General features: G+C 37.6%; 1 protein-coding gene across 1 annotated transcript in view; it reads right to left on the reverse strand.

Moving 5' to 3' along the window:
• The window catches only part of MTMR6 (myotubularin related protein 6), a 32,612-nt gene that overhangs the window by 12,593 nt on the left and 2,744 nt on the right, over nt 1-17,275 (reverse strand). Inside the window, exons 2-8 of the mRNA XM_015564374.1 lie at nt 13,515-13,677; nt 10,074-10,231; nt 9,774-9,902; nt 6,656-6,790; nt 4,209-4,341; nt 2,540-2,649; nt 1,744-1,869 (exon numbers count right to left, since the gene is read on the reverse strand). Of these exons, the coding sequence (XP_015419860.1) occupies nt 1,744-1,869; nt 2,540-2,649; nt 4,209-4,341; nt 6,656-6,790; nt 9,774-9,902; nt 10,074-10,127 (687 nt within the window). The 5' untranslated portion in view covers nt 10,128-10,231; nt 13,515-13,677. The remainder of the gene's footprint in view (nt 1-1,743; nt 1,870-2,539; nt 2,650-4,208; nt 4,342-6,655; nt 6,791-9,773; nt 9,903-10,073; nt 10,232-13,514; nt 13,678-17,275) is intronic.

Raw genomic sequence — 17,275 nt, forward strand, 5'->3', positions numbered from 1 at the left:
GTATGCAAATTACCACATTGTTTGCGGGTAGTTTTTATCGTGCACTAACAGGTGGTGCTAGTGCGGGCCATTTTTGCTAATTTTTTGCGCAAATGGCAACATTCAGTAAAATTACGATAACTTTAGTTTACGTATTTATACGTTACCCACATTCTACCGCTAGTCTATAAAAAACATATTAATATGTGTCCCACGCTCTACTACCAGTCAACGTAAAACGTATAAGTAAAACGTATAAATACGTTTCCCACATACAATGTGTTAAGAATCCTTATTTCCTTCTTTTACTACATTACTCACATTTATTAGATAAATATGAGGGGAAAATACTGAATATTTCTATTGTAACATCCTATATAATAAAGAGCTAATATGCAAATGGTCATCACGCCCTCACGCCCTTGTGCCAGGGGACCTGAGGACAAGCCAGGGGACCTGAGGCTGTGCCCCCCACCTGGCGCCAGGCTGGGGGACTGGAGGCTGTGCCCCCCGCCCTGTGGGGCTTGACGGGGGTGGGGCTGGCCAGTCCTGGGTCTCACGCTATTTCTAGGCACGTACAGGTGGACGGACACTTGACTCTGGGTCCCACGGCGCACCCCAGACTCTGACAGAAGGGATATTTCCATATACATTTTACTAATTTTCTTTCATCTCTGAAACTTCTATTATAGAGAAAGGGCAAAGAGCAAAATTAAAATATTTCCTCCAATTAATTCCCTTTTCATGTGAATGAATTTCATGCACCGAGCCACTAGTTTTAGAAAAAAACTTTTATATCTAAAACTTTTTGTCAAAGAGGTGGCACAAATGAAAATCAGTCTAACTCCAGATTTCTCAACATCAGTACATTGAGCCAGATAACTTTGTTTTAGGGCTGTCCTGTACAATATGATATTTAGTAGCATCCTGGGGTTCCACCAGCTAACCCTTTCTGTTAGTTGTAACAATCAAAACTGTCTCCTAACATTACCCAATGTCTCTTATGGGAAGACCACTGGTCTAGCCAAATACTGCAAAACCTCAATATAACAGGCTAATTCAAGTGAGGGAGTATCTATTAAAACAGAAAGTCTGTTATGTAATAAAGTAGGTTTTCCAAATGTGTGTTAAAAAAAATTGAAAAATTAGTTTACCTGTTTTTACTTATACAGACACATCTGTATAACTAATATTAAGGAGGTATGAAAAGTTTAATTTCACAGAAAGGTTTTCTATGTGTATTACTGTAATTTTAAGTTTATACTGACTAGATTTAGTAAATGCGTGCATTCACCAGTCACTAAGAGTAAACAAATGCACACGGCTGGGGCGTGGTTTAGCGCACATGGGAACTTCAGCTGGTACATGTTAAAACTGCTGTAGAAAGTCACGCCATGCAACAACAGAACCAAGTACTACAGGCAATGCTGTGAGATCATTCCCCAAACATTGTTTATAAGCAGTAATTCTTGGATTTAAATATGTAGACTATAGCTGTAGATATGTAATATTTACTAATGTCAATAAAATTACTAGTGTTTTTTCCAACATATGGCTTATTCGCTAAAATTTGTTAAATACAGTGAATTAATAACAAAAAAATAACCTGTTAATTGATTATAAGTAAATCTTGGTTAAAAGCTTTTTAAAATTAACAGGGTGTTAATTTTCACATACGACTTTCAGACCGGAAATTTTGTCCGTTAAATCAGAAGTCCATTAAGTTGAGGTCAGCAAAATCGAGGGTTTACTATAAATCCTTACCATGAATCCTTTGACTGTTCTGTAGTAGGAATCCAATAAAAGAGAGCCAAGGGAACAAACCTGGGAAGTTCTATCCCAGCCATCAGAACAATGAACCAACACACTTGCATTTTCCACCATTATTGCCTGAAAAGAAAGATCACATACTTAGATTCTAGCAGGATACATTTAAGTGAATCAGTAAGTTCTACTTACTCAAAAACCATTGAGTATCCTATATAATAAAAGCCTAATATGCTAAGTGTCCAACTGTTCATTCGACCATTTAACCAGTCGCTATGATGCGCACTGACCACCAGGGGGCAGATCCTCTGACCGGTATAGCTTGCTGCTGGGGTCCGGCCAATTGGGAGTGGGCAAGATGGACTGTGCAAGATGGGCTGGACACACCCTGGAGCCCTCCCACAGTCCCTCCCCGGCCTCTAAAATATTTCTTCTAATTAATTTCCTTTCACTGTGCACAAATCTGTGCACCAGGCCTCTAGTTGCATTACAAAGAGCTAGCACTGCAATGATAATGCTATCACAACATAATTTCTGAAAAACAAGATAAAACACAAAGCATATAAACAAAAACAAAGACAAACATGCTATTTAAAGTGTTTGAAATGTTTTTAAGCCCATACATGAAGTGTTACATGGCATTTTTAAAGCTCAAATTAAATGAACCTCATTAAAAAGGTAAAGCAAAATAAAAATTATCTGACTGGAAAAGATACCAGCACTCAACATAATAAATCCATTCCTTCCCAACCACTATAAACCCCAAAATCAAATATAAGTGATGAAGAGTTACTTTGGCTAAGAAGATTGCAGCGTCCATGACAGCTTTGATATGGCGAAGCCATCCTGAGCTCTCCAAACCAGAGTAGAAATCATTGACAGAAAGCCCTTTGGTACCATTAACTGAAAAGGGGGGGAAAAACATTCCAATTAGAACAGGCTATCCTCCTCTTCTCCTATTCAAGATTATCTCTAGGTGAGTAAATTGGGGAAGAGGACAAAATAAATAGTCAAGACTCTTTATAAATGAAAAGATGCTATCAGAAATTCAACGACAGATTCTTTGTTACATTTTGCTGTCATTCCTTGTGGTTAAAAAAACCACTCCTGCCCTAACCAGTTTGGCTCAGTGGATAGAGCGTCAGTCTGCGGACTGAAGGGTCCCAGGTTCGATTCCGGTCAAGGGCATGTACCTTGGTTGCAGGCACATCCCCAGTAGGGAGTGTGCAGGGGGCAGCTGATCAATGTTTCTCTCTCATCGACGTTTCTAACTCTCTATCCCTCTCCCTTCCTCTCTGTAAAAAATCAATAAAATAAAAAAAGCACTCCTATTTCATTTTTCAAATTTTGCAGTGTTTAATTAAAAAGTCTTATATTTTAATTTTTTAAATTCTATACCATGAGTAGAAAGATATCTTAATATTTAAATGGAACATTATCATAAATTAGTCTAAACTGCATTGATTCATCAAGAATATCTAACAATAGTAATCTATACTAATAAAAGGGTAATATGCTAATTAGACCAGACATCTTCCGGACAAAGCCACAGTGGCAGGGGCCGAGGCATAGGCCGTTAGGAGCTATCAGGCCGGTAGGGAAGGGCAGTTAGGGGGCGATCAAGCCAGCGGGGGAGCACAGTTAAGGGGTGATCAGGCCAGCAGGGGAGGGCAGTTAGGGGGTGATCAGGCTGGCAGGGGAGGGCAGTTAGGGGGCGATCAGGCTGGTAGGGGAGCAGTTAGGGGGCGATCAGGCCGGCAGGGGAGCAGTTAGGGGGCAATCAGGCTAGCAGGGGAGGGCAGTTAGGGAGCGATCAGGCTATCAGGGAAGGGTAATTTGGGGGCAATCAAGCCAGCAGGGGAGCAGTTGAGGGGGCAATCAGGCCAGCAGGGGAGCAGTTAGGGGGCAATCAGGTTGGCAGGCAGAGGTTGGGACAATCCAACAGGCAGGCAGGCTAGTGGTTAGGAGCCAGTGGTCCCGGATTGCGAGGGGGATGTCTGACTGCCAGCAGTCGAACATCCCCCAAGAGTTCCCGGACTGGAGAGGGTGCAGGCCAGGCTGAGAGACCCCCCTGCCCCGTACACAAATTTCGTGCATTGGGCCTCTAGTTTTTTATGAAAACCATTAGCATTGTACTATCTAATACAGTAGCTACTACCCAAAATGACTATTGAATACCTGAAATGTAGGTAGTTCAAACTGAGATGTACTGAAAGTATAAACTGTCTAAGACTTAAAGGCAAAAAATGTAAAGAAAATCATCACAAATTTTTTATATTGATTACACGTTTAACATGTTTTTAATATTTTAGGTTAAATATATTAAAATTAATTTCAACTGTTTATTACTTTTTTAAATGTGACTACTAGAAAATTTCAAAGTACATAATTTAACATTTTTAATGTTTGACTAGCATATTTCTATGGAACAAGGCTGACTAGAAGGTAAGCAATAATCATACCTTCCAATAACTTCTGAAGGCTGGACCGCATGACATGAATATTTTCAATTCCAACAAACTGAAATCTAATATTAGAATAGTTGTCTTCATTTTCGTAACCTTTTCCAGCTGCTCTGTTGGCTATTGCATTCAGCTAAAAATTTAAATTTTAGAAATTTAGAGACAAATTGCTTTTATCTTATAACTTATGAAAATATCATGAAAACACTAAATAAACTCTATTTTAGCTAGCAGACAATTTAAAGGAATTCACCACAACTAAATATACTACCATTTTTTAATAAGCAAAACTCTCGCCCTGGCCTGTGTGGCTCAGTTCGTTGAGTGTCATCCTGTGCACCGAAAGGTTGCCAGTTCGATTCCTAGTCAGGGCACATGCTCGTAATGCAGGTTGGATCCTGGGTCAAGGTGTATGGGAGGCAATCGATTGATGTCTTTCTCTCACACTGATCTTTCTTTCTCTCCCTTCCTCTTTCCAATAAAAACATATAAAAAATAAGTAAAAGTCTCACATGTTAATAACAGCAATGAAGGAATACTATAAAGAAACAATGTGATTGCTATATAACTGAAAGGTCAAACAAGAAGTTCCCCACAAATAATTCATAAAACTAATTCACTTAGGTTTTTAGGTGTTCATAAATATTTCAAAATCTAAAACTAGAAAGATCTCCAATCTGAATCCTAAATGATTCAGAGAGAAGCAGAGCTGGATAGTTTTTATTTTTCAGAATGAGCCTATGAGATTCACCTCAGAACAAGCCTACAGCACTTTATCATTCACAAAGCCACAGGGATCCTAAAATTCAGATCTGAAATATACATGAGATTATTTTAGGTCCTCTATATTAGAGACTGCTGGAGGCCCACACACTATATAAAATGCATATAATCCATTAGCTTGATACAGCTCTAAGAAATGGTTCCAAAAAAATTGGTCCTTTATGGAGAAACAGACTGCCAGTAGTCCCATGACCTTGGGTGTTTAGATCGATGCTATCAGAGGTTCACTTAAGATTTGCCATATTTATTTCTTTGAGAGTAGGATTTTATATAGCATATTATTACAATTTACTAAATATTCTTATGTACTTGGATGTAACAGAACCTAAATTTTAGAAAGAAATAGTAGCTTATCATTCATTGGATTGAGGTTGGTAACAAGTACAGTTAAATTATATTTACTGACTCACTGGTTACTCAGCACCTACGATTACTAAGGTTAGTGATTAGATATTTAAAATGTTCCACATTATTACTACTTAAGTTTAACTGGTCAAACAAAACAATCAAAGAAAGATATATTTTCTCTGTAGAAGTCAGTTATACAATTAAGACATATTAGGTCCTAAGAAACAAATTGCCCTCAGACCTTATATTCAAAAAGTCTTGTATTACAATCATCTTTTTTATCTAACAGCACCCTAAAAATGTTCTAACCAATTAATCCACCCAGATTATACAAGGAAGTAAAGTAAAATTTTTCTTATAAGAGGTATCACCAACACTCTTGACTTCTAAGAAAGTCTTTTCCTTTTAACAAAATAAAATATTACCAAAGTATCAGTTTCTAATTTTTAATACTCCTAATTTACTCAAATTAATCTTATCATATGTTTTCTTCATTATCTTTTGTAAGACTGCATAATGATGAGAATTACTTCTAAAACAGCTACCATTCCTTTCAAAAAGGCTGTCTATAATTGTGGTCTATATGGCTCACTCGCTTTTTCTCATCGCTTTCTCTTATTTTTTCATCATTCCAGATTTCTGAAGAAATCCTCACTATAATTCTGCCAATGTCCTTTTGTGTAGCCCACCAGCTCTGCATGCGATGCTATAATAAAAATTAAAAGTAATGTTAGCTATTACCATTGCAGATTTTAATTATTTTAGTTTCAGGATCCTATATGAATTGGCTGTTTAACTGTGTTTATAAAAAAAAAGAAAAAATGGATTGTGACATTTGACAAAAATTTAACCTTACACAATGGATGGCTAACAGAACAATTATTTCCTGTTCACTATTTATGATGCTCTAGTTCAATGTTTCCTAAGTTAACTCACTATGTATTTTACGTATTTTCTTGCATTTAAGGTCTATTAATACACAGTGTTTTGCCAATTGAAATTCTAATAGAATTGCTAATTTTTCACAATACACAAACTATTTAGTATTTCTTCACAGTAACATAATGCTTTTACACCATCAATAGTCAGCTTTCCTAAATATATATCAGAAATTAAGAAACTACCATCTGGGTTACTAGGAAATTAGTCTCCTAAGTTAGTATCCTTTAAAAAACTGATTTTCTTAGTATCATTAGCCTTGGTGAATTTAAAACAAGGATTCAGTATGTTAAATGAGAACAAATTAATAAACTCTCATTAATTAAAGTAACAAAGATAACTGAACTAACAGACTATACTGTATTCAAGGCACATACTTTAGGCCTGGTATCCACGACATACATATAGCGATTGGCTGGATTGGCTTTACTGATGGCTTGAAGCAAATGTTCATCTTCCAGACACCTGGCACTGAATCCCGACAGTGGTTGACTGCATCGACAAATGGCAGCCTAATTTTAAAAAGACAGAAAACAGATTATGCAAAGATATCTAAAACATGTCTTATAAAATGCTTAAAAGGGAAAAAAAAGTTAAAATCAAATGTACTGTCTGTTTAAAAGTTGGCAGGACAATTACAAGGCATTAACTTTGAAATCTTATTTGAATTAAATATTATTTCAACATCTTGGTGTTAATTTTTCCCAATATTCTAAGAAACCTAAATGCCTCCTTACCTAGTTGGATTAAAAAAAAAAAAATACGTTGGGTCCTTAGAAGCAACACCTGGTCAAATCTCTATTACCTAACTGAAGATACAAGTGCCCTAGATTATAAAATACTTTCAACTCAAGTTCAAGTAAGAGATCAGTCAATAAGTTCAGAACAGAATTTTTTTAAATAGCAAGCAACATTCAAACTTTTACTTTCCAAAGGTTTTTGGGTCTCTAATTAGAAATCATCAATCTCTATATAAAATGAGGTATAAAATGAGTTTTAAATCAGATTTGGGTTAAAATACAGTCAATCTAAGAGGGCAAAAATATCTATAAGAAATAGTGAATGTTGGATTAGATATTTACTGTTGTTTAAAGTCTTTAAAAAAACTCACAAAATTGTGATAAAATAGAAAAAAAAATGAGGATTGTCTTATTAAGTGTTTTCCAGACCTACTTCCTGATTTGTTAAGCTGGGCATTGAATGTCTATTTTTAGCCCAGATTTCCAATTAAAAATGTACATACAAACATGGGTGTGTCAAACGAAAACCATAACTACTCTTATCTCCCTATGATTTTGTTATGAAAAGTAGATTAGGAACTTTTGTTTAAAGTTTTACTTATTATCTATGGCTCCCTTCTAAAACCCGCCTTGAATTTCTAATAAAGAAATTTAATATGTATAAAACCAAAAGGTCAAAGAAAATGGGAAAAGAGGCAAAGATAGAGTAGAAATGTCAATAAAAATTGGGGAAATGAATGCAAATTGACTATAACCGATTTACCGGAGCAAAAAAATATGTTAAATCATTATGAGTCAGTAAGAAACAGGTATTTTGAACAGCAAAACCCCAGACAGGGTAAAGATTTGGTACCTCTGAAAGCCTGAGTGCAGGTAAAATGGAAAACAACAGAGCGGGCTGAACTTCTATATATGATCTACTTAACAATCCCAGATGTTCCCTCACCCTGAAGAAAAAGTTTATTCTATGAAGAGGATTAACCTGAAGACTCTGGGCTGTAGGAACAGCTGTAGTTGGGGATGAAGCCCTGCATCCCCCAAAGACAGGATTAAGCAAAGCCTGCATAACAAAATGTGAAGTCTTCCCATCCCTCTTCCCACACTTGGATCCAGACTAAACCACACACACATTGGGACAAACATTACAAGAGAAAGAAGAATCCAAAGATAACGATCATTCACGGATACAAACTTCTAAACAGCTTTGTAGTACCTCACTCTTAAATATGAGAGGCAGGCCAAGAATCAGATATCTGAAAAATATGAAAACAAATTAACAAAAAACACACAAAATAAACAGGAAAAAAAAACTAGACAAAGAGATAACTATGTGGGAGCACAAGAATTCTTTTTAAAAAATCCTTAGCCTCTTCAGAGAAGTAAGTTCATCACATCCAAGAATAGAAAATCACCTAGAAAGTTCAGAAAACAAGAAACAGTTCTTTGATTTTTAAAACACAGCAGCCCGGCCAGTGTTGTTCAGTGGTTGAGCATCGACCTATGAACCAGGAAGTCACAGTTTGATTCCCGTCAAGGCACATGCCCAGGTTGCAGGCTCGATCCCCAGTGTAGGGGATGCAGGAGGCCAGCAGGTCAGTGATTCTCTCTCATCATTAATGTTTCTATCTCCCCCTCTCTCTTCCTCTCTGAAATCAATAAAAAAATATATTTTTTAAAACACTATGGCAAAAAACAACAACACAGTTCTAAGGGCTGGATTGGAGTGAGGTTCAGGAAATCTTCCCCACTACCCTGAATCTTGTAGTGAGACTTACAGACATGTCTAAGCAAAGAAAGACATAGAAGATTGGAGAGAAAATGAAGAAAAATGGAGGTTTATGCTAGGAAGCCTACTTGTCAAGTAATACTCACAAAAGTAAAAAGAAAGTTAATAAAAGAGAGGAAGTTACCAAAGAAACAAAGAAGCAACTTCCCAAAACTGAGACCTGAATTTCCAGATAGAATTTAAAACAACAAGCCAAGGCACATAACTGAAATTTTAGAACACTGCAGAAAAGGAAGAGTTTAAAAGCTTCCTGAGAGAAAAAAATCAGGTTACAAAAAACTGGTAGTCAGAAACGGCATCCAAATACTCAACTTACCAGTTGTGAGATATAGGAAAAGTGATTTATCCTTTCTGAACCAGTTCCCCCATTTGAAAGTTATAGGTAATTTGCAGAGCCTATTTTATCAAGTTACTAGGAGGATTTCGTGCATATAAAGCATTCAACATACAGTACCTCCTGGCCTACTGTTACAAGATATAAAGGTTTTACTATATTGTCAATCCCTATCTCAGTATAAAGATGCCTCCTCTGCCTCTTCATATTGCAAAATCCTTCCAATTTGAAGAGCTTACTATTAAATGGGAGCCTGAAATATCCTTGATTCTCTCCCTTTTCTCAATAGTTGGCTTGTCAAAACTATTTGTTTTCCCCCAATACAAGCAGGATCAAAAGATAACCACTTGCAAGGAAGAGAATCTACCTAATCCCATTATTTTCAAATCGCTACTAAAAGGAAGGAAAGAATAGAGGTGGTGGAGGTGAAAGATAGATGACAAGTACGAACGTTTCTGTATTTCAGGGTAATTTTGTTTTAAAATATAAAAAATGTCATTAAGTGAAAAGCCAGCACTTCTCTATCAGCAATATTATAATAATGACATCTTAATATAAAAGTGAGCATTGTTTTGGATACTAACACCTGAAAGGGGTTATACTACATTGGTAAAATCAAAAGGAAAGTTGCCTACCTCCTTATTTTGATGATAGTAGGAAAGAACTGGAAATCTTCCCTTGCTCCGGAACTTAGAACTACCAACAATTATTGGTTTGCTTGCTATTCGGGGAACATAAAGTTCTCTGGGATAAGTTTCACAAATCTGTAAAAATCAAAACATAACCAACCATGAGGTTAAAAACCATCTTTATAAAACTTTAAAACTTACTAATGCAAGAACAGCACACAGCAATACAGAGACAACTTGCTATTACACTTTCTGACTCTCTGGTACTAACATTTTCTGAATTTCCCCAGAAGGTTGCTAAGTTACCTTGTATTCTCGGTTGGCATCAGACAACTGCCAGTTTGAATTTGGCACGCCCATTCTCTTATATTCCTCAGCAAGGTCAATAAGCTGCCAACCTCGCAGTCGTTCAGAATCATTTTGTTTGGGGTTATAAGAGAACGCATAGAGATCTTCGTATTTTGCTATAGTATACAAAATGCATAAATGTTAAAATGCAACATACAGGACTTAATAAGTGACAAATAAAAGTAATTTTCAGTTTTACCCTCCATTTTCTTTAAACTCTTCAAAGAGATAGCTAATACCAGAAATATTTGAACTTAAATTTTCTCAGTTCTTTGATGCAAATGATTATACCTAAAGGCATCACTATATCAATCTGAGATTCAGTTTATATCATCAGTAAAAGCTAGTAAATAATACAGTTAGATTTATACATTACTCTACTGCAATGTTTCCTTTTCTTAAAAGTAAAATTTTAAAGACACACATAAATTCCTACCCACCACTTTTCCCAAATGAGATATAAAGGCTAATGCTACAATGAAAAATTAGAGGTGCCACATAGAACATTAAATTGTCTATATATATTCCTATAGTACAGTTTGACCAAAAATGGCAAAGGTTGCACAGAGGTCCAGAGAACACTTACTTCTAAACAATCATAAGCCCCTGAAGTTGTAAGATTCGACTTGGAAAGTGGGATAAATGTTACAGGCTTTATGTGTTAGGATAAAAGAGTGAACAAAAATCTGCTCTTAGACCACTGCAAACCAGGTGTCAAACAAAGTAACATCCGGAAATTAATGTGCTTTGTCTCCCTGGAGATACCTATGTAATTCAAGTTATGTTGGGAAAAGGAAGCCTCCAGATCCCTAACACATAGTAGTGGTAAGATTCCTCTTTGGGGCTTTATCCCTCTCATTCCTTATCTCTACTAAAGTAGGATTTACCCTCTCTTTTCTTTCTGTTCATCTCCCTACATACCACTCTAGTCAATTAGATATATTAGTCCCATGCTATCAGAAGAGCCTGACCTTCCTTAACTTTTCCTTTAGTGATCAATTTCTAAGACACTCCCCTTGGCTATGGGATTCTTTAAAAAACAAACAAACAAAAACAAAAAGGCTATGCTACTGGCTATCAACAGACTTCTAAAACATTAATATAAATCTACTAGAGGTCTGGTGCACAAACTTGTGCACAAGGAGGTTGGCCGGCCAAGGGGAGGGACTGCAGGAGGTTTGCCAGCTGCGGGAAGTTGGCTGTGGGAGCACACTGACCACCAGGGGGCAGCTCTTGCATTGAGCATCTGCTCCCTGGTGGTCAGTGCGCGTCATAGCAACTGGTCAACCAGTCATTCGGTCACTTAGGCTTTTATATATATAGACTAGAGGTCCCGTGCACGATTTCGTGCACTGGTGGGGTCCCTTGGCTTGGCCTGTGGGGATTGGGCCGAAATCGGTTCTCCAACACCCCCAAGGGGTCCTGGATTGCGAGAGGGCAGTTCTTGGGTGACACACCCTGGAATCGGGCTCAACCCTCTCTGGTCCTGGGTGTGTTACCCAAGAACCACAGCTGTCAAGTCACTGCAGCTCGGCAGCTCCTACGTTGAGCATCTGCCCCCTGGGGATCAGTGCATGTCATAGCTACTGATTGGAGTGTCTGCCCCCTGGTGGTCATTGCATGTCATAGCTACCGATAGGACGATCGCTTAGGCATTTATATATAGAGATAGTTTTTTAAGTCTGTACTACAAATGCTTCATTTTGTTCTTACTATTACCCCTTCTTTGGAAACCATTATTACAACTCAGACCAGAAGTTTCTAATTACTTTTAGGTCAAATTTTTTAGAATAGAGTGCACAAGAATTCAACTCAAAAGCAACTTACCATGTGTACCGGTTAATAATGCAGATTTTGTGATCAAGGAAAAGACGATAATTTCAAGAGAAACATCAAAAGTGCTTTATTCAAAATAATGTCCATCGCTAGCTACACATTTCCCCCATCTTTCAGGTAATTTGTGGATACTGTCCCAATAGAACTTTTCTTGTTTTGAGGCAAACCATTCAGAGACCCAATTTTCCACTTCTTCATATGTGTTGAAGTGCTGCTCAGAAAGTGTGCATGCCACTGATGGGAACAAGTGGTAATCTGAAGGAGCGAGGTATGATGAATATGGTGGGTGGGTTAATACTTCCCAGGCAAGACCTTTTAACATGTCTTTAACTGGTTTTAAAGTGTGTGATGGTGCGTTATCATGAAGCAAAATTACTTTGTCGTGTCTTCTGGCCCATTCTGGTTGTTATACAATTAAAGTGTGGTTCCAATTGATTATTTGTTGTCAGTAGCGATCAGTATTAACAGTTTCACCTGGTTTTAGAAGCTCATAATATACAACTTCCTGATCCCACCAAACGCAGAGCATTGTCTTCTTTCCGAAGCAATTTGGTCTTGCAGTCGATGTTGATGGTTGACCTGGATCAACCCATGATTTTGTCCATTTGGGAATTCTTAAAATAAATCCACTTTTCATCACCAGTCACAATTTGATACAAAAAAGACTTTCTTTCGTGCCGTTGAAGCAACATTTTACTGATGACTTTTCGGTTTTCCAACTGTCTTTCGTTCAGTTGATGTGGCACCCATTTTCCTTCCTTTAATATTGTTCCCATTGCTTAATGCTTGTAATTGTTGTTCTTCAAACATTTTCGGTTGACCAGGACGTTCTTTGCCTTTAACATCGAAATCATCACTTTTAAAGCATTTAAACCAGCATTCACAAGTATCTTGAGATGAAGCATGTTCACCATGAGCTTCCTGAAGTATATGGTAACTTTCAGCAGCACTTTTCTTCAAAATAATGAAGTAAAACTTCCCACAAATGCTTTTTTTTCAGTACAAAATTCGACATTTCTAAGCGTAAAAATATCTTTTTTTTCGGTACAAAATTCGACATTTCTAAGCGTAAAAATACCTACGATGTTAACACCTTCAGAAAATTTGACATACAGTATGAAGTTTTGAAGCTTGCTGTCAATATAACAAAATAGCATATATATCAAATCGCATATATATCAACATATGTGTAACTCCATCTATTGAAAAAAATCTACATTATTAACCAGTACACTTGGTAAGCCCAGCCAGTGTGGCTCAGTGATTGAACGTCAACCTATGAACCAGGAGGTCACAATTCGATTCCTGGTCATGAAACATGCCCGGGTAGCAGGCTCGATCCCCAGTAGGGAGCATGTAGGAGGCAGTGGACTGATGATGTTTCTCTCTCATTGATGTTTCTACTTCTCTATCCCTCTCCCTTCCTCTAAAAAAATCAATAAAAACATTTTTTTTAAAAAAAGAGTAACTTAAACTATAAAATGGCAATAATGAGATACTAAGTAAAGTATCTTAGATAATCCATCTCAAAATTAAGCAAGCTTTGGTCTCTAAGAACAGTACCTTGTTTTGACAGTTGTAGCAAAGAGTTGTAAATATCATGGCAATCTCTTTCTCTGGGAACAATGAAATGCACAATCCTGAAGTTCTTGCACTGAATCACAAGTGGGCATCCAGAAGTCGTCAAAGCCAGTTTCTCCACTGAGCCAATATGATGATGCAATATCTACAGCAGAAAAAATATTTATCATCATTATAAAAAGTAATAAATATCTTATTCTCTTCCACAGTGCAAAAATGTTAGAAATGTCCTCTCCAAATAAAGTCTCAAATGTTATACACTACAAACCCAAACTTAAAAATTTTAAATGACAATACCCACGCCAGAAATGTACCCTGATCACTCCACATATTCACACATCATTAAATCCCAAGAATTGCATACCCTAAATATCTCTATAACCTGTCTACTTCTCTCCATCTCCACTATCACCCCCTAATTGCAATGGTTACATTATTTCTCACTTAAATTACTATAACTATCATCCTAAATGCTCTCTTCATATCCTACTCTTGAATCCCCCAATCCATTTTCTACAAAGCAGACAAGTAATCATTAATAACCCAATCAAAAAAAAAAAAAAAAGGCAAAGCTATCTAGTTGTTATTTCCCACTTCTCCCACCCTGCTTAGCTTCTGAGATCATATAAGAGTGGGCACATTCACGGTGGTATGACTATAGATTTTCCCACTGCTCTAGCCTCATTTCAAGTTTCTTCCCCAACATCGTTAAGTTCTAATGACAAGAGCCTTCTCTGACTCCTCAAAAGAACCAAGGTCCTCTATATACAGTCTTGAGTTGCTCCTACTAACTGGGATATTGTAGCTCTCTACCTGTTCACCTAGATGTCTAGTATTATTTCTGGTGTCCACTTAAAACTCATCACCAAGCCCTAGCCAGTTTTGCTCAGGAGTTAGAGCATGGGCAGTGGACTGAAGAGTCTGGGGTTCAATTCTGGTCAAAAACAAAACAAAACCTCATCACCGAAAAGTACAGATAGCCTCAAAATCACCATGGCCCTTCCCTCCATTTTCTTATCAAATATCAACCTAAATTCTTCCTTTCATAACACTTAGTACATTAGTAATTTGTTATGTAGTATATGTTTATTTCTCTACTTAGATTTTAGAAACTTCACCTAAGAAGCAAAACTATACCTAAGTTGAGCAACATTATATTTCTAGCACCTAACACAGTACTTGGAACATTATAATGACCCTCTTCAAACAAAAAAACATTTCAAGTGATATATATTACACATTCATATTTAAATTTGACTGAGCCAGAACTATAGGTGTCATTGTTGATACCTTCACCATCACAAATACTGAATGAATGAATGAATGAATGAATAGAAAGTCTTATTAGAAAGTCAGGACTTGATGATATTTAAAACATAATTATCATACCTACCTATTACCTATCATATTCTGTGCTACTAAAAAAGATTTTCCTTTGTTCAATAGCATTCCTACTAATTTAAAATCTTTATAAAAAACTTTTATGGAAAATAAAAGATCTTAAAATTGTAGCAGGTTTTTGGATAAAAAACTCAATCCTGGCAAGAAATCAAATCATCCCAAATTCGTCTAAAAATTTAACATAAATTCCAACCTGCTTTTTTAGGTAGTAAGTGTGTGGGGGGAAAGGTAAGGTGAGATATAGATATGTATTATATAATTATAATACGTATTATACATATATATTACATAATTATAATTTTATATGCTGTTATTATTAGTTTTTAAAACTTTAGATAAGTCTAAAGGTCACATGCAAGATTAATGTATAAAATAATCAAGAAAAGCTTGAAGAAGAAGAAAAAGAAAAGTTTCAAGGAGAACCAAGATTGTAGCGTAAACATGGTACTTACTGCCTCCCACAACCACATCAAAATTACAACTAAAATACAAAATAACCATCATTCAGAAATCATCCTGAATGGAAGTCCTACAACTAAAGAAGTAAAAAAGAAAGCATATAAAGACTGAAAGGAGGGTGGAGCCCAGAATAAGCGGGCCCGATACCCATGTGTGGAGTTTCTTTTTTAATTGGGATGGATATCTCAGCCGTGGAGGCCTTCCGTGAGGAGTAAAGAGTTCCAGCCCATACCAGACACCTCAGCCCAGGCTTCCAGTGCCAGGAAGAGAAGTCCCCATAACTTTGGGCTATAAAACCAGCAGGGATTGTGGCTGAGTGACAGGGAGGCTGCTGGAGACCCAGGTCTGGCTGGCATATGGACTCACTCAGACTAGTTCCCTCTGAGCTCCAATGCTGGGGTAGCGGTTTGGAGAGATCCAGGGCCATATGCAGAGGAACAGGATTACTTGGCATCAGAGTTAAGAACTCAGGGGCACTTCCTTCCACACAGAGTTGCTCAAAGGATTCATTATTCCTATGCTGAGACCTCTTCCATCGCAGAGCTGACTGGCAGCCATATCTGAGTCTCCATCAACCCGACTCACTGTTCGATAACCCTGGTGATTCCCTGAGACCCCAGCCCATCAAATTTGCAGTCCCAGCCAAGCTGTTTGCAGCAGCTCTTCCATATGAATGGCCTGTCCAGGCTCAGGCTTCAGACTTTCCTAAAATCTCTCAAACAAGAAGCAGCTGGCATCCGTGTGCCCCACACCTATCAATAAGAGGCCCAAGACCTGGCACCAGCAGCTAGGTCTCACCTAGACACTTCTAAGGGCAACACAAGTAGCAGCCACCTGAAGATCTCTCTGTAGCTCCTGCTAGGTAGCCCCAGGTAGTGGCTGACTTTGCATCTCCCAGGAGACCCCAGAGGCAGTACACATGGTACAGAGCTTCAGACCATACCAGATTACAACTCTACACATCCATGAGCGACACACTCAAGGGGCAGGCTCAGTGAGCACCAGAGCCCCATTAAAGCCAGTCCTGATCCATAGGGGTGTCTCCTGCACAGCAGCTCTCCCACTTTCGTTGCAGCTGGTCCTCACAGCCAATTGGCCTGGAGGTCACTTCCTCCCAGTGACACCAATAGCAATTAAGGCTCAACTACAACAAGACTGTGCACACAGGAGCACAACAAGAATGCACAGCTCAAGGGACTGGGGAGACTGGGCCACTGGGCCCGACAGGACACATACTACACAAAGCCACACTACCAATTCCAGGAGACGTAGCAGCTCTACCTAATACATAGAAAAAAATACATGGAAGCAGTCAAAATGCTGAGATAAAGAAACATGTCACAAATGAAAGAATAGAGGAAATCTCCAGAAAAAGAACAAAATGAAATGGAAGTAAACAAAATACTAGATACAGAGTTCAAAACAATGGTTAAAAGGATGCTCAAGGATCTTAATAAGATCTTCAAGGAACTTAGTGAGAATTTCAAGGCTCTTAGTGAGACTCTCAAAGACCTGAAAAAAGACCAATCAGAAAGTAAGCATACTAACTGAAATAAGGAATAATTTACAGGGATTCAAAAGCAGAGTAGAGGATGCTGAGCATCAAAATCAGCAATTTGGAATATGAGTAAGCAAAAAACACCCAATCAAAAGAGCAAAAAGAAAATTAATACAAAAAAATATGAAGACAGTGTATGGAGCTTCTGGGAAACTTCAAGCATACCAACATTTAGATAATGGGAGTGCCAGGAGAAAAGACTGAGCAAGATATTGAAAACCTATTTGAAGAAATAATGCCAGAAAACTTCCCCTACCTGGATAAAAATATATACTTATAAGTCCAGGAAAAGCAGGGAGTCCCAAACAAGAGGAATCCAAAGAGG

This window comes from Myotis davidii, unplaced genomic scaffold (assembly GCF_000327345.1).
Source record: "Myotis davidii unplaced genomic scaffold, ASM32734v1 scaffold1031, whole genome shotgun sequence".
Classification (NCBI taxonomy): domain Eukaryota; kingdom Metazoa; phylum Chordata; class Mammalia; order Chiroptera; family Vespertilionidae; genus Myotis; species Myotis davidii.